Here is a 20,418-nt window from a genome sequence, read left to right as displayed (position 1 = left end):
AGTACATTGTTTCTTGTTAGAGTGAGGAAGGTTAACTTGCAATGTTTATGAGCGGGCCACTAATATACTGAAATTTTAATAGTTGGTTTCCTTTAAAACAGTCTTTAGTTGCTTGTTTAAGTATTGCTGTGTGTGTTAATTTCTATCAGACTTGTTTGGTTTATGTTGACAGCCTTGTATCAGCAGCAGCAGACACTTTGCTGTCCTGTTGGACCGGGTCAGGGATGCGGTATTTCTTCTGCTTTGGTGGCGTTTCCATGATCGCAAGAGGCCTGGGTGTTGGCAGATCACATGCGCTTCTGCAGATCTCCCATTAAAGCCTCAAGTTGAGTAGTTTATTGTCATTTTTTGGAATTGTGCCACAAAGGGATTGTCACTGGATGAGGATTTGGCTAGTGATTTTTGGGGAAGTAATTTACTCAATGTTTCTATAATTGTGGGCATGAGATGGAAGCCTTTGGGTATTTTAGGGGTCTGGTAGCTTATTTAAGTAAGTAACTTGATTAATGTGTAATAGCATTGTAGCTAATCAGTGAAGTGTTACCATTTGCTGCAGTTTTTACACGTGTAACCATATCTTGTCTGTGTGGGAGCAGAATAACATAGCCTTACAACACCAAAGTGTCATCATTTGCCTTACGCTCCCTAGTATTGTTAGTAAAAGTAAAATTTAACATGATTATGTAGCTCCTAGTGGTGAGGTGGCTAATGGACTTTGGAGTGGAGATGTATGCATTTTAATGTCTTTTACTTAACACCTGTTGATCTTATATTCAATTCCTTTTGGGATTAACCCACAGTTGCGACGCCAGTCACGTGGGACAGAATGTCACCCAAGTTTATTTAATTAGTTAACTGTTTGTAATAAAGCTACCACTGTATAGCACAGTTGACATGTTTTTCACGTTCCATTTGCAATTTTATGTACAACTCAAATGTTCTTATGCACTGTGATATTAATTTAAAAACCTTAATTATCTGTACAAATTTGGCAAGACTCTTAGTAGCTGTTAGTTGGTTTATGACAGAATTGTTATTAATGAAAAGTATTTGTTTGGGAATGGCAAATGACACATCAAGTTGGGCCATCTTTTCACGTGTTTTCCTTAAATTAATCCGTATCCTTGTCCTGGGTCTCAGCCATTATTATTTGTGGTTGGCATACTTATACAAAGTCACACCTGGTCGAGGGTTAATCATTCTTGTTAATCAAGTTTGTTCACTAGGATTTCTCATCACAGGCTTCTCTTCAACTTCCTTATTGAAAAATAAGAAATAAAATAATTTAATTAATTACTTCTCTATGCAACATCAATAAATGTCAAAATGATACAGTTCTGTGCCACTTAGTGGAGCAAAGCAACAATAACTTTCCAGGACACTCAGCTGCATCCTGTTACAGTGGCAAATAATCACACAAAACAAAAAAAATAACTTTCTTCCATTTGTTCTTCTTGATATTACACCAGCAACTGTCTAAAAATACACAATATGTGCAAAACCAGACACAGTCAATGTAATATGATAAGGATAATATATGGGAACAGTAAAATACAAGAACTTGAAAATTTTCACACAAAGAAAAAACCAGAAATCAGCTCATACATGTAAATAAATGTGAATGAATAATGGATTTTGAATTCAGTTGATTTTAAGATACCCTCTATAACAGCACCAAAATGAGCACTAGAGCATCAGTGTATCCCACAAAAAATAGCGAAACTGCATCTTCTGTTTGGTGTTGTTAACAATGCAAGACAACTATTAACCTACTTTATGTTTGGATATACACCTGATATCTGATTCATTGCATGGTGTGGAGCATTTAGCGACTAAATTGTAAACAGACAGTTTTACATGGTACTGTGCAAGAAAAAGGAAAAACAAACAAATACTTTATGCAAAAATTTATTTTCGCACAACTTTATACAACATTATAGTTCATTCATACAGCAATTACAAACAGTTATGTAAATATTTTGCGTGCAACTCTCTACATACAATGACACAAACACTGTGTGTGTGTGTGTGTGTGTGTGTGTGTGTGTGTGTGTGGCTTATAACAGAGTCCGCAAAATAAACAATTGCAAAATTACAGCAGTAGTAGTAACAGTAGTAGTAGTAGTAGTAGTAAAAGCTTGTCATGTCTACGTTTAATAAAAAAAATTAAGCAGATGCTAACATAATTAAAAAAGACACAGTTAACTGATACACACAAAATTCAGGTACATATTCATAAGACAAACCAGTCATTTAAATGTAAAAATGTGCTTTACCAGTATTATTTCCTTCTGAAAATGCAGACAGGTGCCAGAAGGAAAACTATTCCTAATACTTGTCACAGTCAGCAATACACATAAAGAAATGATAATACTCATACAAAGATAATACATTTTAAAATAAGGCAATGGTACAAAAATATAATCAATTATCTAAAAAACTTATCTGTGTACACACAGTGCAGCACCTTCGACACGTAGCAGCTCACAATAAAGGTACCTTTTCTCCACTTCAAGAATGCGAGCACATTCCTGTAAAAGCCAGTTGAACGATGTTGGCAGTTTCCTGATGATGGATTCGAATTGCTCATCAGAAATTTCCCCTTTCTCATATGATCCACTACAGATCCAGTAATGTCTATAAGGTAAATAAAGCTTCAGACATTCTCTGCCTGATCTTGTGATACCATTTAGCAATTTCTTTTTAAGTCTCTTGATACTTTTTCTCTGAGCAGTTGTTGCCAGTCCCACTATGCTCTTTTCCAGAATTGTTGGTTGACGAATAACACCACTACTTTGTGAAACAGTTTTTATGTGAAAGTTGAGAAATTCTTCAGACTGTAGATAAAAGTTGTTGCTGAGTGTAGATGAGTTACGAATTAAACAGTCTCCGTTCCTCTTCTTTTCACTTTTTTGTTGATGTTTACAAGTGTTACATTTGTTATGCTTTCTTGAAAATGAATGGTCATTTTGTTCCATCAAACTATGTTTGTCTTTTATATTATTTGTCTTTCTTAATTCTCTATTATTTTTTACTTTCTTCTGGCAAAATCTCTTTTTCTCCTTACTACTAAGAGGATGTAAAGGAATGACTTCTGTTCTTTTCCGTCTCCTGCCAGAACACATTTCTGACTTTTCATCAGACACAACTGAAATTTTGGCATATACATTATCATACTTACAACGTCGAGATACTGACAGTAGTCTCTTGAAGCTTGAATGCGCACTTTTCATCAGAATTTTTAATTTTATATTCTTTTCTTCAGCAAGATTCAGCACCCTGAAAAAAGGCAAAGTACAATCATGAAACTGATAACAACAATCAGGATTGTGTGGTTAAAATAAAAATCAATGAAACATTTATTGTGAACCAATAAGGGAACAACAAAGACTGGCCCTCTTCGATCTTCTTGATTTTTTTAAGATTTGAAAGACAGTGTACAGTAACCAATTGCCTAAAGCAAAAGGGCACAATTCTACAAATAAAATATTTGAAGATTAGGAATGTAATGTGGTCATTAATAGTGGGCTTTACTGTTAAGAAAAGCAGCTTCATTGCAGCAGTACGTGGTGTGAGCAGACAGACACAGAGACATTGGCATGCAATTTCATAATTGAATCTGTTTACCTACCACATGGCATGCCAGGCCACACCACACAGTCTGTGCAAGATAACTCAAGTTACTATGAACCAGCCTGAGAGGTGTTTGCACAGCACTGGGTATTAACCTGTACATGTCTGGCAGCAACATATTGACACAACAAATATGCAATTCACTGCTATATACTCCTTCCACTTGCAGCACAGTTAAGCACCATCTGGGTGAAAACTTCATAACGCTGCAGCAAAACAAACGCTGTATCATTATGAGAGACGAAATTAAAAATTAAAATAACTTTTCCAGATTTTGTTGGTCTATGTATATTAAAGTTAAAATTGTTAAATCTCAGAATGATCAGTTAAATAAATTTTGCTAGATATTTTATCTTAAGAAAAAATAAGTGGTGCTAAATAATCAGGCAAGAAAGCCAAAAACTGTTCAGAATGTGTAAATGTATGTCACAATTAAAAGTTACACATCTCAATTTGATCCATTTATTTTGGTCATAATCAGTATTTTTATGAAAAACTAAAGGCGCTAAATATGAGACTCACAAAGATGAAAATTCGTATGTAGTCTCAGATTGATATAAAAATGTTAACTACGTGGCTCCATTAAGTTACCTCTATTCCTTTTCAAGTTATTTTTAAGTAAATTGTACATATTTACGATAGATTAAGTATGATTTATATTTTTTATAGAATGTTCTAATTACATTGATGAAATAACACAGTTGTACCAAGTTTCAAGTCTGTTATGTAAATAACAATCATTACAAGAAATCTTAATGAGGCAGTTCAGAGGTCATATAAAAATTAAGATTATAAATGGTTACATAACAGAGATATTAATTAATACGTGTCTGAGAAAGGGGCCATTTAGATGCTGCTACCTGTGCTCAGAACGGTTGACAGCAGGTTTTACATTTGCAGTCTGCTGTGCCCACATCTAAATGCAGCTAGAGAGAGAATGAGAGAAACACTTTGCATCGAGATATCAAATCTTTGCGGGTCAGTCAAATGCCTGTGTGCACTGTGCCTCAGGTGACATCACAGTCAAGCAACTACAAAATGTGTTCAGTAAAAGTGGAATTGAACTTGCAAAGATTCTACACCACCATGGATAGCTTAGATTTCACGGGAGTAGCTGTTTGTGTGCCACCTGTAATTTTGACAAAACAGTAGCAATTGGCAAGATTGTTTTCCACTTTTAAACCCAGTTATTAACTTTGATGATTAGAAGACAGGGTGGTAGACCATTTTCCTTGAACTTCCCATGGGGATCACCTCTGAACTGCTAACTGTACTGTTTCTGATATTATTATTATTATTATTATTATTATTATTTCTCTCCCCTCTCACACGCCACGTCAGGTCAAAAATGGAAAGTAATGCAGACCTTGATCAAGTGTTACTTCCGTTTAACTATACGGTATATGTTACATTGCATTTAGGAACTTTCGGGTAATTGAACATGTATCAATAATTAAAGATTTCTGTAGTTGTATATATGCTGTATTGCATTGATGTACTGGTGGATACTGTGTGGTATGACTCCTGTAGTTGATAATATAATTGGTATAATGTCAACTTTATCTTGATGCCACATGTCCTTGACTTCCTCAGCCAGTTGGATGTATTTTTCAATTTTTTCTCCTGTTTTCTTTTGTATATTTGTTGTATTGGGTATGGATATTTCGATTAGTTGTGTTAATTTCTTCTTTTTATTCTTGAGTATGATGTCAGGTTTGTTATGTGGTGTTGTTTTATCTGTTATAATGGTTCTGTTCCAGTCTAATTTGTATTCATCATTCTCCAGTACATTTTGTGGTGCATACTTGTATGTGAGAACATATTGTTTTATTAGTTTATGTTGCATGTCAAGTTGTTGATGTATTATTTTTGCTACATTGTCATCTCTTCTGGGGTATTCTGTATTTGCTAGTGTTGTATACCCGCTTGTGATGTGATCTACTGTTTCTATTTGTTGTTTGCAAAGTCTGCATTTATCTGTTGTGGTATTGGGATCTTTAATAATATACTTGCTGTAATATCTGGTGTTTATTGTTTGATCCTGTATTGCAATCATGAATCCTTCCATCTCACTGTATATATTTCCTTTTCTTAGCCATGTGTTGGATGTGTCTTGATCGATGTGTGGCTGTGTTAGGTGATACGGTTGCTTGCCGTGTAGTGTTTTCTTTTTCCAATTTACTTTCTTCGTATCTATTGATGTTATGTGATCTAATGGGTTGTAGAAGTGGTTATGAAATTGCAATGGTGTAGCTGATATATTTATATGAGTGATTGCTTTGTGTATTATGCTAGTTTCTGCTCGTTCTGTAAAGAATTTTCTTAAATTGTCTACCTGTGCATAATGTAGGTTTTTTATGTCGATAAATCCCCTTCCTCCTTCCTTTCTGCTTAATGTGAATCTTTCTGTTGCTGAATGTATGTGATGTATTATACATTTGTGGCATTGTGATTGTGTAAGTGTATTGAGTGCTTCTAGGTCTGTGCTACTCCATTTCACTACTCCAAATGAGTAGGTCAATATTGGTTTGTCTTGTTTCTTGCTGTCAATCCTGTTTTCAGTATTTTTGTTAGTCTTTGTCTATATTTTTCTTTTAGTTCTTCTTTAATATTTGTATAATCTATTCCTATTTTTTGTCTGTATCCTATATATGTATAGGCATCTGTTTTTTCCATCACTTCTCTGCAGTCGCTGTGGTTATCCAATATTTAATCTTCTTGTTTAGTGTGTTTTCCCTTGACTATGCTATTTTTCTTACATATGTCTGTTCCAAAAGCCATATTTATATCATTGCTAAATACTTGTGTTATCTTTACTAATTGGTTGAGTTGTTCAATTGTTGCTGCCAGTAGTTTTAGATCATCCATGTATAGCAAATGTGTTATTTTGTGTGGGTATGTTCCAGTAATATTATATCCATAATTTGTATTATTTAGCATGTTGGACAGTGGGTTCAGAGCAAGGTAGAACCAGAAGGGACTTAATGAGTCTCCTTGGTATATTCCATGCCTTAATCTGTATTGGCTGTGATCTGACATTATTTGAATTTGTTTGGATATTAAGTGTGGTTTGCCAATTTTTCATTACTATGTTTAGGAACTGTATTAATTTAGGATCTACTTTGTATATTTCCAATATCTGTAGTAACCATGAGTGGGGTACACTATCAAAAGCTTTTTGGTAATCAATGTATGCGTAGTGCAGCGACCTTTGTTTGGTTTTAGCTTGATATGTCACCTCTGTATCTATTATCAGTTGCTCTTTACAACCCCGTGCTCCTTTGCAGCAGCCTTTTTATTCTTCATTTATAATTTTGTTCTGTGTTGTATGTGTCATTAATTTCTGTGTAATGACTGAAGTTGTTGGTAGGCATGTTATGGGGCAATATTTTGCTGGGTTTGCTGTGTCTGCTTGATCTTTAGGTTTCAGATAAGTTATTCCTTGTGTAAGTGTATCAGGGAATGTGTATGGGTCTGCAATGTAACTGTTAAATAATTTAGTTAGATATGAATGTGTAGAGGTGAACTTCTTTAGCCAGAAATTTGCTATTTTATCATTTCCAGGGGCTTTCCAATTGTGCGTAGAATTAATTGCTCGGGTGACTTCATGTTGCAAAATTATCACTTCAGGCATTTGTGGTATCATCTTGTATGAGTCTGTTTATTATTATTATTATCATCATCATAATTATTGTAAGGATTATTATTATGTTTATGAGTGTGAACTTTTACTGAATATATTAATCTGTTACAACTGAAAACTACTTTCTTATAGTCATAGTCCCTGTGTCCTCTGAGTAAATAATAAGTAGAAATATTTTCTTTCGGTGAGAACAAAGAGTAATGACGCCTTGCACACTGGAAATTATAGCATGTTCTCCACATCGATTTCTGGTTGATAGCAAAACTAGTTTTCAGGATCTTGTAAATACAGCAGATATTTTGTAAAATTTCCTGCTGCCACACACAATGCCAGCCAAGTTAGTCTCAGCTGCACTATGGACCATGAGCAGACGATGCTGGTTTGGGCAGTCATCTACACTAGACAGCTCACAGGATTAAGACTGCGACCATGGACTTTGAATAGCACAATGGACAAGACATCTCCAAGCTCCACAGTACCAGCCAAACTTCTGCCTTTGAGGGCAGCAGTTGGTAACAAGGATGGTACTACCGCCAACCACAAAACCAGGCAAGCTTCTCTTCTGGTAGGTGTGTACCTCTAAGAGAATCTAAGGACATATTCGCACCACTAACAATTTTACTTATTGCAGACCATGCACCTGCAGGGGGCATGTCTGTGGCACCACCACAACACTTTGATCACTATGAAACAAAACTGAAAAAGATGTTTTACATTGGAGTTAAGCTTCCCTAGCCAGCACTGGCACAACCACCACCACCTCCACATACCACAAACTCTGCAATGCAGTGCCCCCCCCCCCCCCCCCCCCCTCATAACATAGTTGGAGCCAGCTGATTGCAAAGATCACAAGCCTTGTACAAGTCAGACAGAAATATTTCAATGGTTCAATCAGGAATCAATCCAGCAACCTCTTGGTTTCCAGGTGCATGCTTTGCCACTACTCCACCAGGCCTTACAGAAGTCCTGTAACCATGAAGTTGCTGATTCAACTCATTAGTAGCAATATTTTGTTTTTACTTTTATTTAAATTCTATGTTATGAAATGGAAAAAAATAATTGATACTGAATCATATATTTTAATAAAAATAACTGGATTTTATGTTTAATTACTGATCATATACTAAAATGTGAAATGCCTTATTATAAGATAAAAATATTATAATTACAAATTATATGTATCATAATATTACACATTATGATACTCGTCAATCTCTAAAAATATAAAAGGATTTTATTTAATGTTTCATTTTTCTGTGCCAAATGCTAATTTATGTGAACTCACATTTTCAAGTGATTAGTACACTGAAGTGCCAAAGAAATTGGTATATAGGCATGCGTATATTGGTATATAGGCATGCATATTCAAATACAGAGATATGTAAACGGGCAGAATACGGCACTGCAGTAATGCTTATGTAAGACAACAAGGGTCTGGCGCAGTTGTTAAATCGGTTACTGCTGCTACAATGGCTGGTTATCAAGATTTAAGTGAGCTTGAATGTGGTGTTATAGTCGGCACACGAGTGATGGGACACAGCATCTCCAAGGTAGTGATGAAGTGGGGATTTTCCCTTACGTCCATTTCACGAGTGTACCATGACTATCAGAAATCTGGTAAAACATCAAATCTCTGACATCGCTGCACCCAGAAAAAGATCCTGCAAGACTGGGACCAATGATGACTGAAGAGAATCGTTCAATGTGACAGAAGTGCAAACCATTCCGCAAATTGCTGCGGATTTCAATGCTGGGCCATCAACAAGTGTCAGCATGCTAACCATTCAACAAAACATCATCAATATGGGCTTTCGGAGCTGAAGGCCCACTCATGTACCCCTGATGACTGCATGACACAAAACTTCGTCTTGCCTTGGCTCATCAACACCGACATTGGACTGTTGATGACTGGAAACATGTTGCCTGGTCAGATGAGTCTCGTTTCAAATTATATCAAGCAAACGGATGTGTATTGCATGTCAGCAGGGAACTGTTCAAGCTGGTGGAGGCTTTGTAAGGGTGTGGGGTTTGTGCAGTTGGAGTGATATGGGAACCTTGATATGTCTAGATACAACTCTGACAGGTGACACATACATAAGAATCCTGTGTGATCTCCTGCACTCATTCGTCCATTATGCATTCCAATGGACTTGGGCAATTCCAGCAGAACAAAGTGACACCCACACATCCAGAATTGCTACAGAGAGGCTTCAGGGACACTCTTCTGTGTCTAAACACTTCTGCTGGCCACCAAACTCCCCAGATATGAACATTGTTGAGCATGTCTGGGATGCCTTGCAATATGCTGTTCAGAAGAGATCTCCAACCACTCATACTCTTATGGATTTATGGACAACCCTTCAGGATTCATGGTGTCAATTCCCTCCAGCACTTTTTCATACATTAGTCAAGTCCATGTCACATTGTGTTGCAGTACTTCTGCATGCTAGTGGAGGCCTTAGGCGTATCTGTTTCTTTGGCTTTTTGGTGTAATTAACAATAAAAATATTAAAAAATGGAAAGTCCACGTTGGTATACAAACAATATTATGAAAAGGAAAGACTGCTACTCACTATAAAGATGACATGCTGAGTTGCAGACAGGCACGACAGAGGGACTGTTATGCACTGAGCTTTCAACTGAAGTCTTCTAAAGGAAAACATACAAACATTCACATAAGAAAGCACACCTCACGTGCTCATGATAACTATCTCTGGCTGCTCTGGCCAGAATGCTATTGTTGTGCGTCAAACAGAAGTAACAATCTGGAGTGGGGCAAGGAAGGCAGAAGGATTACAGGATACAGGTGAAGGGTAAGAAGTCAGCATTGCGTGGCAGTATGAACAGGGAGTAGATGGTGGCAGGACATGCTGCCATGCGCAGCATCAGATGATGGGAGAGAGAGAGGGAGGGGGTGAAGGAGGAGAGGAGCAAAAAAGGAAAAAAGGCCAGCGAGTGCACTGGCAGAGATCAGTGCACAATGAAGGTGAGCGGATATGAATTGAGAGGAGGTGATAGGAGTGAGTGGGTAGAAACTGTTGGGTTGAGGATGTGGGAGCATTAGGTTATTGCAGGTTGAGGCTGGGATGATTTTGAAAGCGGAGAATGTGTCGTAAGGATAACTTTGATATGTGCAATTCAGAAAAGCTGGAGGTGGAGGGGAAGATCCAAATAATCTGAGTAGTGAAGTGGCCATTGAAATCAGCCGCATGTTTTTCTTGGCCAAAGTTTGTCAGTGGCCATTCTTCTTGGTGGACAGCTAGAAGGTAGTCATACCAATACAAAAAACTGTACAATGATTGCAGCATAGCGGGTACATGGCTTTGCTACTTTCACATGTGGATCGGTCTCTGACGGGGTAGGATGAGCGTGTGATAGGACTGGAATACGAAGTGCTGGTTGGGTGGATTTGGCAGGTCTCGCACCTGTGTCTCCCAGAGGGATACGATAATGATAGACAATCGAAGTCCTGATGGAGGTGGTTCAGTTGTTCCACTTTGGGGTGGTACTTGGTGACGAGAGGGTGCTCCTGTGTAGCTGGTCTTGGGGGTGGTGGGAATATTGGTGGAGGGAGGGGGAGAGGGGAGGGGGATATAGTGTAGAAAATTTGTTTGCAGAGTAGGTCTGGAGGATAGTGCCCATCTGTGAAGGCCTTTGTGAGACCTTCAGTATACTGGGCAAGGGATTCTTGTTACTGCAGAGACATCGTCCTAGGGTAGCCAGGCTGTATGGGAGGGATTTTTTGCTGTTGAAGGATGGCAGATGTCAAAATGCAGGTATTGTTGGTTAGTGCCATATCCCCACATAAACCACAGTCTTCCCACTGCCCCCAAGAACCAGCTACAGAGGAGCCCCTCTCATCAACCAGCAGCACTCCAGACTGGAACAACTGAACCAAATCCTTCATCATTATGCCCTGAAATGAGAGACATCTTATCCAAGATTCTTTCCTTCCCTCCTAAAGTGGTGTTCCATCAACCATCTACCCTCCACAACATCCTAGACTGTCCCTACGATACTCCCAATAACTCCTTGCCATAAGGATCATATCCCTGTGGAAGACACAGGTGCATGACCTGCCCAGTCCACCCAACCAGCACTTCCCATTCTAGTTCTGTCACAGGCTTATACTATCTCATCAAAGGACAGGCCATCTGTGAAAGCAGCGATGTCATATAACAGCTCTGATGTAATAATTGTACAGCTTTTTATATTGGTATGACTACCAGCCGGCTGTCCACCTGGGTAAATGACCACTGCCAAACTGTAGCCAAGAGCAAAGTGAATCAACCTGTGGCACAACAGGCAGCTGAACATAATATGCTAGATTTCAATGGTTGATTCACAACCTGGGACCATCTGGATCCTCCCCTCCACCACCAGCTTTTGTGAACTGCACAGACCGGAATTATCCTCACAACACATTCTCTGCTCCCAAATCATACTGGCCTCAACATACTGCTCTAGATCTTCCACCCAACACTTTCCATCCCTTCTGTCCTATCACCTCTGCCAAATTCAAGCTTCATAAACTTCAGTGTGTGCTGCTCTCTGCCAATCCACCCACCGAACTTTTTCCCTTATGTGTTCCCCCCCCTCTTTCCACTTCCCCTTCTGCTCCCCCACAGTTTCCCAAAGCTGCATCTGGCAGCTTTGTCCTGCCACCTTCTACTCCCTGTGCACACTCTGCCAGACACCGTGGTATCCTTCCCCTTCCCTCCTGCACTCCAGATTGTTGCTTCTGTTTCATGCAACACAGTTGCATTCTAGCCTTTGCAGCTAGAGACAGTGGTCATGTGTGCATGAAGTCTGCTCACTTCTGTGAATCTGTATGTGTGTGTTTTCCCTTGTGAATAAGGCTTCGGCTGAAAGCTCAAATGTGTAACAGTCTTTTCGGCTTGCCTGTCTGCAACTCAGTGTGTCATCTTTACACTGAGTAGCAATCTCTCCTTTTCATAATATTGTTAAAAATGAAAGCTGTTACTTTAATAAAACAATATGATTCTATGTTTGGTAATAAACATATCAGTTTATTAATAAATATAAAAAAAAATCTGATGCTACCAAGGATTGGACTGGTGATTTAGGATTAAGAAGACTTGCATACGACACTCTCAGCTGTTGGCAACTACACTGATATGAAACCTCTTGGCAGATTAAAACTGTGTGCCCGACTGAGACTTGAACTCTGGACCTTTGCATTCATGGGCTCTTGCTCTACAGACTGACCTAACCAAGCACAACTCATGACCAGTCCTCACAACTTTACTTTCACATGTACCTCATCTCCTTCCTTCACAGAAGCTTTCCTAGAAACTTGCAGAACTAGCACTCCTTAAAGAAAGGGCAATGCAGAGACATGGCTTAGCCACAACCTGAGTGTGTTTCCAGAATGAAATTTTCACTCTGCTGTGGAGTGTGTGCTGATATGAAACTTCCTGGCAGATTAAAACTTTATACCGGACCAAGACTCACACTTGGGACCTTTGCCTTTTGCGGGCAAGTGCTCTACCGACTAAGCTACTCAAGCATGATTCACAACATGTCCTCAGTGATTTGCTTCTGTAAGTTCCTCATCTCCTACCTTCAAAACTAGATTCACAGGGGAGCTTCTGTGAAGTATGAAAGGCAGGAGATCAGGAACTGGTGGAAGTAAAGCCGTGAGGACAGATCTTGAGTCATGCATGGGTAGCTCAGTCAGTAGAGCACTTGTCCATGAAAGACAGATCCTGGGTTAGTCTCGGCCCGGCACACATTTGTAATTTACCAGGAAGTTTCACATCAGTGCACACTCTGCTGCAGAGTGAAAATTTCATTCTGGGCACATTGAAATGATAGAAACATTTTCTACTTAACAGTTTTTCAAAATCTTCTAATCTTCAAAAGTGATTGTTACAAGTTGTTCTGAGACTTTCCTGTTATAACTTCAAGAAACTGATATCTTGGCACTGGGCTTCAATACCTTTAAGTATGAAGAAAATCGAAGAGAGCTAGTCCATAAGGTCCTCTTGTAGATGAAATTGTACAGTCAACAATAATCAGATATAATTCACCATTTTCTTACCAACAGAAATATTTGGAGATAAATTAGAGAAGAAATAAAGGTGCTGCAGAGAAGGCGAAAAATGTATTTTTAAATTCTGTTGAATACACAAGAAGACACAGTTTATACACTAATATACAGGCCTAATACACTAAATAAAGGAATGTGTGAGACCACCAACATGATTACTAAAAGGAAGCCATTCCATTTCGGATACACAATTAATCACACAATCTTAAGGCTGTCAGTTCAACTAAATACCTTGTGATAAAACTTACAAACAACTTAAATTGGAATGATCACAAAGAAAATTTTTGGGAAGGTGAATGAAAGACTGTGTTTTATTGGCAGAGCACTTAGTAGATTGAACAGATCTACTAGAGAGACTGTCTACACATTACACCTGTCCATCCTCTTATGGAGTACTGCTACACACTATGGGATCCCTACCAGAGCACTAGCAGACAATACTGAAATCGTTCAAAGAACGGCAACTCAATTTGTATTATTGTGAAATGGGAGTGTGTGTGTCAAGGATATGGTACACAAGTTGGGGTGGCAATCATTAAAACAAAGGTGTTTTTCATTGGGGTGTATCTTTTCATGGAATTCCAGTCACCAATTTTCTCCTTTGAATACAAAAATATTTTGTCGAATACACAGAGAAAAATTATCTGCATAATAAAATAAGAGAACTCAGAGCTTGAACGGAAAGATGTAAGTATTCATTTTTCCAGGGCACTTTTTGGGATTGGAATGATGGAAAAATACTCTAAAGGTCGTTTTATGATACCTCTTCCAGGTAAATTGCAGGCTAGTCATATAGATGTAGATGGGTGTACATCAGTTTAATAACACTAGAAAATTGCATAATTATTACTTCTAATGATGCTGCTAATTTTCACACACAGACGGACTCCTTTATACTACTAATGTGGCAGAGAAAACTGATTGATGATGCATGAACATCAAGCACTGGTAGTTAACAATGCTCATATTGCCATGTAGAAGAAGGTGTAATTAGATGAACAACAAACACTAACTTCATTTAATGAAGGTTTATTCAGCACTTTGTAATATTATTGGGATTTCCGTAGTATGAAAGTTGTGAGTACTCTTGGAAAGGCATTCACCTATCTGTATATTAAATGATCAACTTATGAGATGAGACATATTCTTTGAAAGACATTTGTTTTATATAATTTGTAACTGTAAAGAGATGTGAATCTAGTGCGGACACTAATACATCAATTGCGCAGTCAAACAAACATTTTAACAGAAGCTGAACTGGCGTTCCGCTTTGATCTAAATAAAAGATGACAGTAAAAAACTTTTGTAGATCTTCAGATTTTAATGTACTTCTGCTTGTAATGTGAAAACGTAAAGAAGGCCGACTTTAAGCTATAAAAGTGAGCAGTCTTGCCAGCATGTAGACAACATTATTAATTAATAAAATTCAAGTAATTTATGTTCGAAACTGTAAATTGGCAAGTTATTGTTATGAAGGTGTTGAACGGTACAAGAACTGTCTTTAACATTTGAAGGAGAAAAGTAATAACTGTAATTTGTGACAAAAACGTGAACCAAGGAGACAGCACAGGGCAGGCTAAAATCTGATCGCACCATACAATTAGAAAAGTACTTAAGTAAGTTATACTGTTTATAAATAAGCCCTTATTTGCTAGTGTTTACCAGATTTCTTATTCTATTCTTTTCCTTTATTTTATTTTACCTCCACGTCATATTATTTTTGTAAATATCAAACAGCCTTTACTGCAACAGAGAATACTGCAGCATCCTGGTCGTAGACAGAAGGCCACTCATTGTCTTCTATACAACTCATAGCTGCCCCATTTATTAATGATTTCATTTGCAAATGCAATTTTTTTTATTGTTCATTGTTAAAGGTCCCTTAGGTGATTATAAACTTCATACTGATTACGTAAAGAAATCTGTGTTGTTCTTTTCCAAATAATAGAAGCCTTCGCGTAATCAAAAACTAGCCTCCTTCTGACAACGATCAGGAGCTGACCATAAGACGGACGTCTTCGATCGCTTTTGTGTTTCCTGTGGCAAAGCTGTGCCAAACTGGGAACACGACATTCTAGTATGAAACACAATATATATTAAAAACAAAGATTCCAAGACTTACCAAGTGGGAAAGCGCCGGCAGACAGGCACAATGAACAAACACACACACACACACACACACACACACACACACACACACACACACACACACACACACACACAGAATAACTAGCTTTTGCAACCGATGGTTGCTTCTTCAGGAAAGAGGGAAGGAGAGGGAAAGAAGAAAGGATGTGGTTTTTAAGGGAGAGGGTAAGGAGTCATTCCAATCCCGGGAGCGGAAAGACTTCCCTTAGGGGGAAAAAAGGACAGGTGTACACTCGCACACACACACATATCCATCCGCACATACACAGACATATATAATAGAAAGAAACTTCCACATGGGAAAAATATATTAAAAACAAAGATTCCAAGACTTACCAAGCGGGAAAGCGCCGGCAGACAGGCACAATGAACAAAACACACAAACACACACACAGAATTACTAGCTTTCGCAACCGATGGTTGCTTCTTCAGGAAGGAGAGGGAAAGACGAAAGGATGTGGGTTTTAAGGGAGAGGGTAAGGAGTCATTCCAATCCCGGGAGCGGAAAGACTTCCCTTAGGGGGGAAAAAAGGACAGGTGTACACTCGCGCGCACACACACACACACACACATGCACACATATCCATCCGCACATACACAGACACAAGCAGACATATTTAGGCAAAGAGTAAGGGCAGAGATGTCAGTTGAGGCGGAAGTACAGAGGCAAAGAAGTTGTTGAAAGACAGGTGAGGTATGAGCGGCGGCAACTTGAAATTAGCGGAGGTTGAGGCCTGGCGGATATCGAGAAGAGAGGATATACTGAAGGGCGAGTTCCCATCTCTGGAGTTCGGATAGGTTGGTGTTGGTGGGAAGTATCCAGATAACTCGGACGGTGTAACACTGTGCCAAGATGTGCTGGCCGTGCATCAAGGCATGTTTAGCCACAGGGTGATCCTCATTACCAACAAACACTGTCTGCCTGTGTCCATTCATGCGAATGGACAGTTTGTTGCTGGTCATTCCCACATAGAAAGCGTCACAGTGCAGGCAGGTCAGTCGGTAAATCACGTGGGTGCTTTCACACGTGGCTCTCCCTTTGATCGTGTACACCTTCCGGGTTACAGGACTGGAGTAGGTGGTGGTGGGAGGGTGCCCCACTTGTGACAGAATACTTCCCGGGACTGGATCAGACCTTGAATGTGGCTCTCCAGCAGGGATACGACTTCCTAAAATCCTGCCCCGAAATGAGATCCATCCTTCATAAAATCCTCCTCACTCCACCAAGAGTGTCTTTCCGCCGTCCACCTAACCTTCGTAACCTCTTGGTTCATCCCTATGAAATCCCCAAACCACCTTCCCTACCCTCTGGCTCCTACCCTTGCAACCGCCCCCGGTGTAAAACCTGTCCTATGCACCCTCCCACCACCACCTACTCCAGTCCTGTAACCCGGAAGGTGTACACGATCAAAGGGAGAGCCACGTGTGAAAGCACCCACGTGATTTACCGACTGACCTGCCTGCACTGTGACGCTTTCTATGTGGGAATGACCAGCAACAAACTGTCCATTCACATGAATGGACACAGGCAGACAGTGTTTGTTGGTAATGAGGATCACCCTGTGGCTAAACATGCCTTGATGCACGGCCAGCACATCTTGGCACAGTGTTACACCGTCCGAGTTATCTGGATACTTCCCACCAACACCAACCTATCCGAACTCCGGAGATGGGAACTTGCCCTTCAGTATATCCTCTCTTCTCGATATCCGCCAGGCCTCAACCTCCGCTAATTTCAAGTTGCCGCCGCTCATACCTCACCTGTCTTTCAACAACTTCTTTGCCTCTGTACTTCTGCCTCGACTGACATCTCTGCCCTTACTCTTTGCCTTTAAATATGTCTGCTTGTGTCTGTGTATGTGCGGATGGATATGTGTGTGTGTGTGTGTGTGTGTGTGTGTGTGTGTGTGTGTGTGTGTGTGTGTGTGTGTGTGCGCGCGAGTGTACACCTGTCCTTTTTTTCCCCTAAGGGAAGTCTTTCCGCTCCCGGGATTGGAATGACTCCTTACCCTCTCCCTTAAAACCCACATCCTTTCGTCTTTCCCTCTCCTTCCTGAAGAAGCAACCATCAGTTGCGAAAGCTAGTAATTCTGTGTTTGTGTGTTTTGTTCATGTGCATGTCTGCCGGCGCTTTCCCGCTTGGTAAGTCAACACATACAGTATATATACAGCTACAGAATATTCCAGTACAATGATTCTTGGCATTTGTGATACTTCTAGAATTTACTTAAACTGAATAATTAAAATTGTAGAGTCAAGGCGAGTTTTGAGTTCACGACCCTCCATGCAACAGTTTAATATCATAACCACTACACCACGGAGCTACTCAGCTTCTTCTGCGACATTGCTCCCTCCTTAAGAGAACAGTGTCTCAGTGTTACGTCCTCCTAGTCCAGGAACGAGTCATCGGTCCTGCGTACTCCAACTTCTGATGACTGATTCTCGCCAAGGTGGTGATATTCTTAGAACTACTTTTGCCGCTACGCTCTTTGTCACCTTTCCTCTTGTTGCCTGTCGCTGGAGCTTTGAATTTACCCTGGGTTGCAGGACCCTTATAGGGTTTCATTCGAAGGATGTGGACCATATCTCTGATCTTTCATCGTCTTGTGTCGGGGTCAAAAGCTTCAGCTTCATAAGTAACATCAGACAACTGTCTTACAATCTTGTAAGGTCCACAGTAGTGCCTGATGAGCTATTGAGAGAGAAGCTCCAAACAGGAGTGAAGATCCAGACGATGTCACCAGGCCGGTAGACAACAGGCTGGTGGCTCGTGGTGGTTCGTGTCATACCTTCAGTGATCGTTTGCTTGAGCCTGCAGCGTGCAGAGTAGAGCTAAGTGCGCTTCCTCAGCTTTGGTTAACAGCTGGCCGATGTAGTCATTGTCCACATCATCAGGATGTAACAGAAACACAGTGTTCATCGTCATAGTCGCCTCAAGCCCATGCACCAGGAAAAATGGTGGTGTCTTGTTTGGCGGTGTTGTAAGCAATCATCACAAAAGATATCACCTCATCCCAGTTGCTCTGCTCAGCACTGACAAACATTGATAGCACGTCAGCCAAGGTCTTATTAAGGCGTTCAGGAAGACCATTGGTTTGTGGATGGTAAGCAGTCATCATGTGGTGAGTAATGTTGCAATGACAGTTTATCTCTGTCACAAGATTTGATTGAAAAACTTTCCCTCAATCCGTAATTAACAATCTTGGGGCACCGTGTTTTAATACAATGTCTTCCATGATGAATTTGGCTGCTTCGAATGCTTCGGCTGTTTTCACGGCTTTTGTAATAGCATAGCATGTCAGATAATCAGTGCAAACAATAATCCATCTATTGCCACTAGCAGTCATTGGAAATCGTCCGAGGAGGCAATCCCAACACGCTGGAAAGGCGTTTTGGGTGGTGGAATTGGTATGAGTTGGCCAGGTGGCTTTTGAGGAACTGCCTTTACCTCTGGCACTCTCAACAGTGTGACACTCCTAAATAAACATAGCCAGAAAAATCTCTTACAGATTCTATCACATGTCTTAAGAAATCCTGGATATCTGGCCTCAGGTGTGTCAGGGAATTTCTATAGAACATCTAAACACACGTGTTTAGGAATCACTGGTAGCCACTTCTTTCCAAATGGATCAAAGTTTTTCTTGCAAAGTAATCCATTAACTACCTTAAATTGTCATTTCACATCCTCTGACTGATCGAAGGCAAGCATAATTTGACATATCTTGGCATGCTGCTTCTGCTTAGCAGAGAGATCCTGGAGTGCAGCGAGGCAGACACTATTCATCAAAGTCTTGATGGCTTTGCACAGGGTTTCTGGAGAGACAGTCGGCATCTTGGTGTTTTCTTCACTTTTGTACACTATGGTAATCTCATACTCCTGAAAACGTAGTCCCCACCTGGTGAGTCATCCTGTTGAATCCTTAAGACTTGTCAACCAACAAAGTGAATGATGGTCTGTAACAACTGTGAATGGCCTTACATAGAGATACTGTCGAAATTTGCACATGGCCCAGATCACAGAAAGACATTCTCTTTCTGTAGTTGAGTCAGTGTCCAAGAAACATAGGCTATAACCTTCTCTTTTCCATCCGAAATCTGCACCAGAATAGCAACGATCCCATACCTGCTGGCATCTGTGTGTAGTTCTGTAGGTGCTCTCTCATCGTACAGACCAAATATATGGTCAGTTGTTAGAGCTTTTCACAGCACATCAAAAGAATCTTGTTGAGCACCACCCCAGGTAAATTTAGCATCAGCTTTTAACAACTCTTGGAGTGGCCTGGCTTTGAGACAAAAGTCTTTGATAAAACGACGGTAATAAGAACATAATCCGAGGAAGCTTCTCACATCTCTAATACTTTTAGGAATAGGAAATTCCATTATAGATCTCACCTTTTCTGGGTTTGGCCGCACACCTTCATCTGACACAAGGTGTCCAAGTATTTTGATTTTTTTTGCTCCAAAGAGACACTTTGTTGGATTAAGTTTCAGTCCGTCTTGTTGGAGACACTTAAGAACGGCCCTCAGTCTTTTCATATGTTCATCAATAGTCTCTGAGAACACTATACTGTCATCTAAATAACAAAGACACATCGTCCACTTCAGGTGACTTAGAAGATTATCCATCATCTGTTCGATAGTTGCTGGTGCATTATATAAACCAAATGGCATTACCTTAAACTGATACAAGCCCTCAGGAATGATGAATGCAGTTCTCTCATGATCAGCCTCATCTACTTCGATCAGTATCCCACGTACATGTCCATGGTTGAGAAAAACTTAGCCCCCTTCAGACAATCTAGTGTACCATCAATTCATGGAAGTGGGTAAACGTCCTATCTAGTTATCATATTAAGCTTCCTGTAATCAACGCAGAAGCACCAAATGCTCTGCGAAGGCTGAATGATGTCATTCTTCATTA

At 39.9% G+C, this 20,418-nt stretch overlaps 1 protein-coding gene across 2 annotated transcripts in view; it reads right to left on the bottom strand.

Moving 5' to 3' along the window:
• Positions 1-1,821: 1,821 nt before the first annotated feature.
• The window catches only part of LOC126354759 (TATA box-binding protein-associated factor RNA polymerase I subunit B), a 292,430-nt gene continuing 273,833 nt past the window's right edge, over positions 1,822-20,418 (bottom strand). The window contains exon 11 of one of the 2 annotated variants that reach the window (XM_050004644.1): positions 1,822-3,279. In XM_050004644.1, coding sequence (XP_049860601.1) covers positions 2,442-3,279 — 838 coding nt within the window. In that variant the 3' untranslated portion in view covers positions 1,822-2,441. The remainder of the gene's footprint in view (positions 3,280-20,418) is intronic. The other variant, XM_050004643.1, reaches the window with a different exon arrangement.

The sequence above is a fragment of the Schistocerca gregaria genome, chromosome 3, assembly GCF_023897955.1.
Source record: "Schistocerca gregaria isolate iqSchGreg1 chromosome 3, iqSchGreg1.2, whole genome shotgun sequence".
In the NCBI taxonomy this organism is placed as follows: Eukaryota; Metazoa; Arthropoda; class Insecta; order Orthoptera; family Acrididae; genus Schistocerca; species Schistocerca gregaria.
This window is presented reverse-complemented; position numbering and strand designations above follow the sequence as displayed.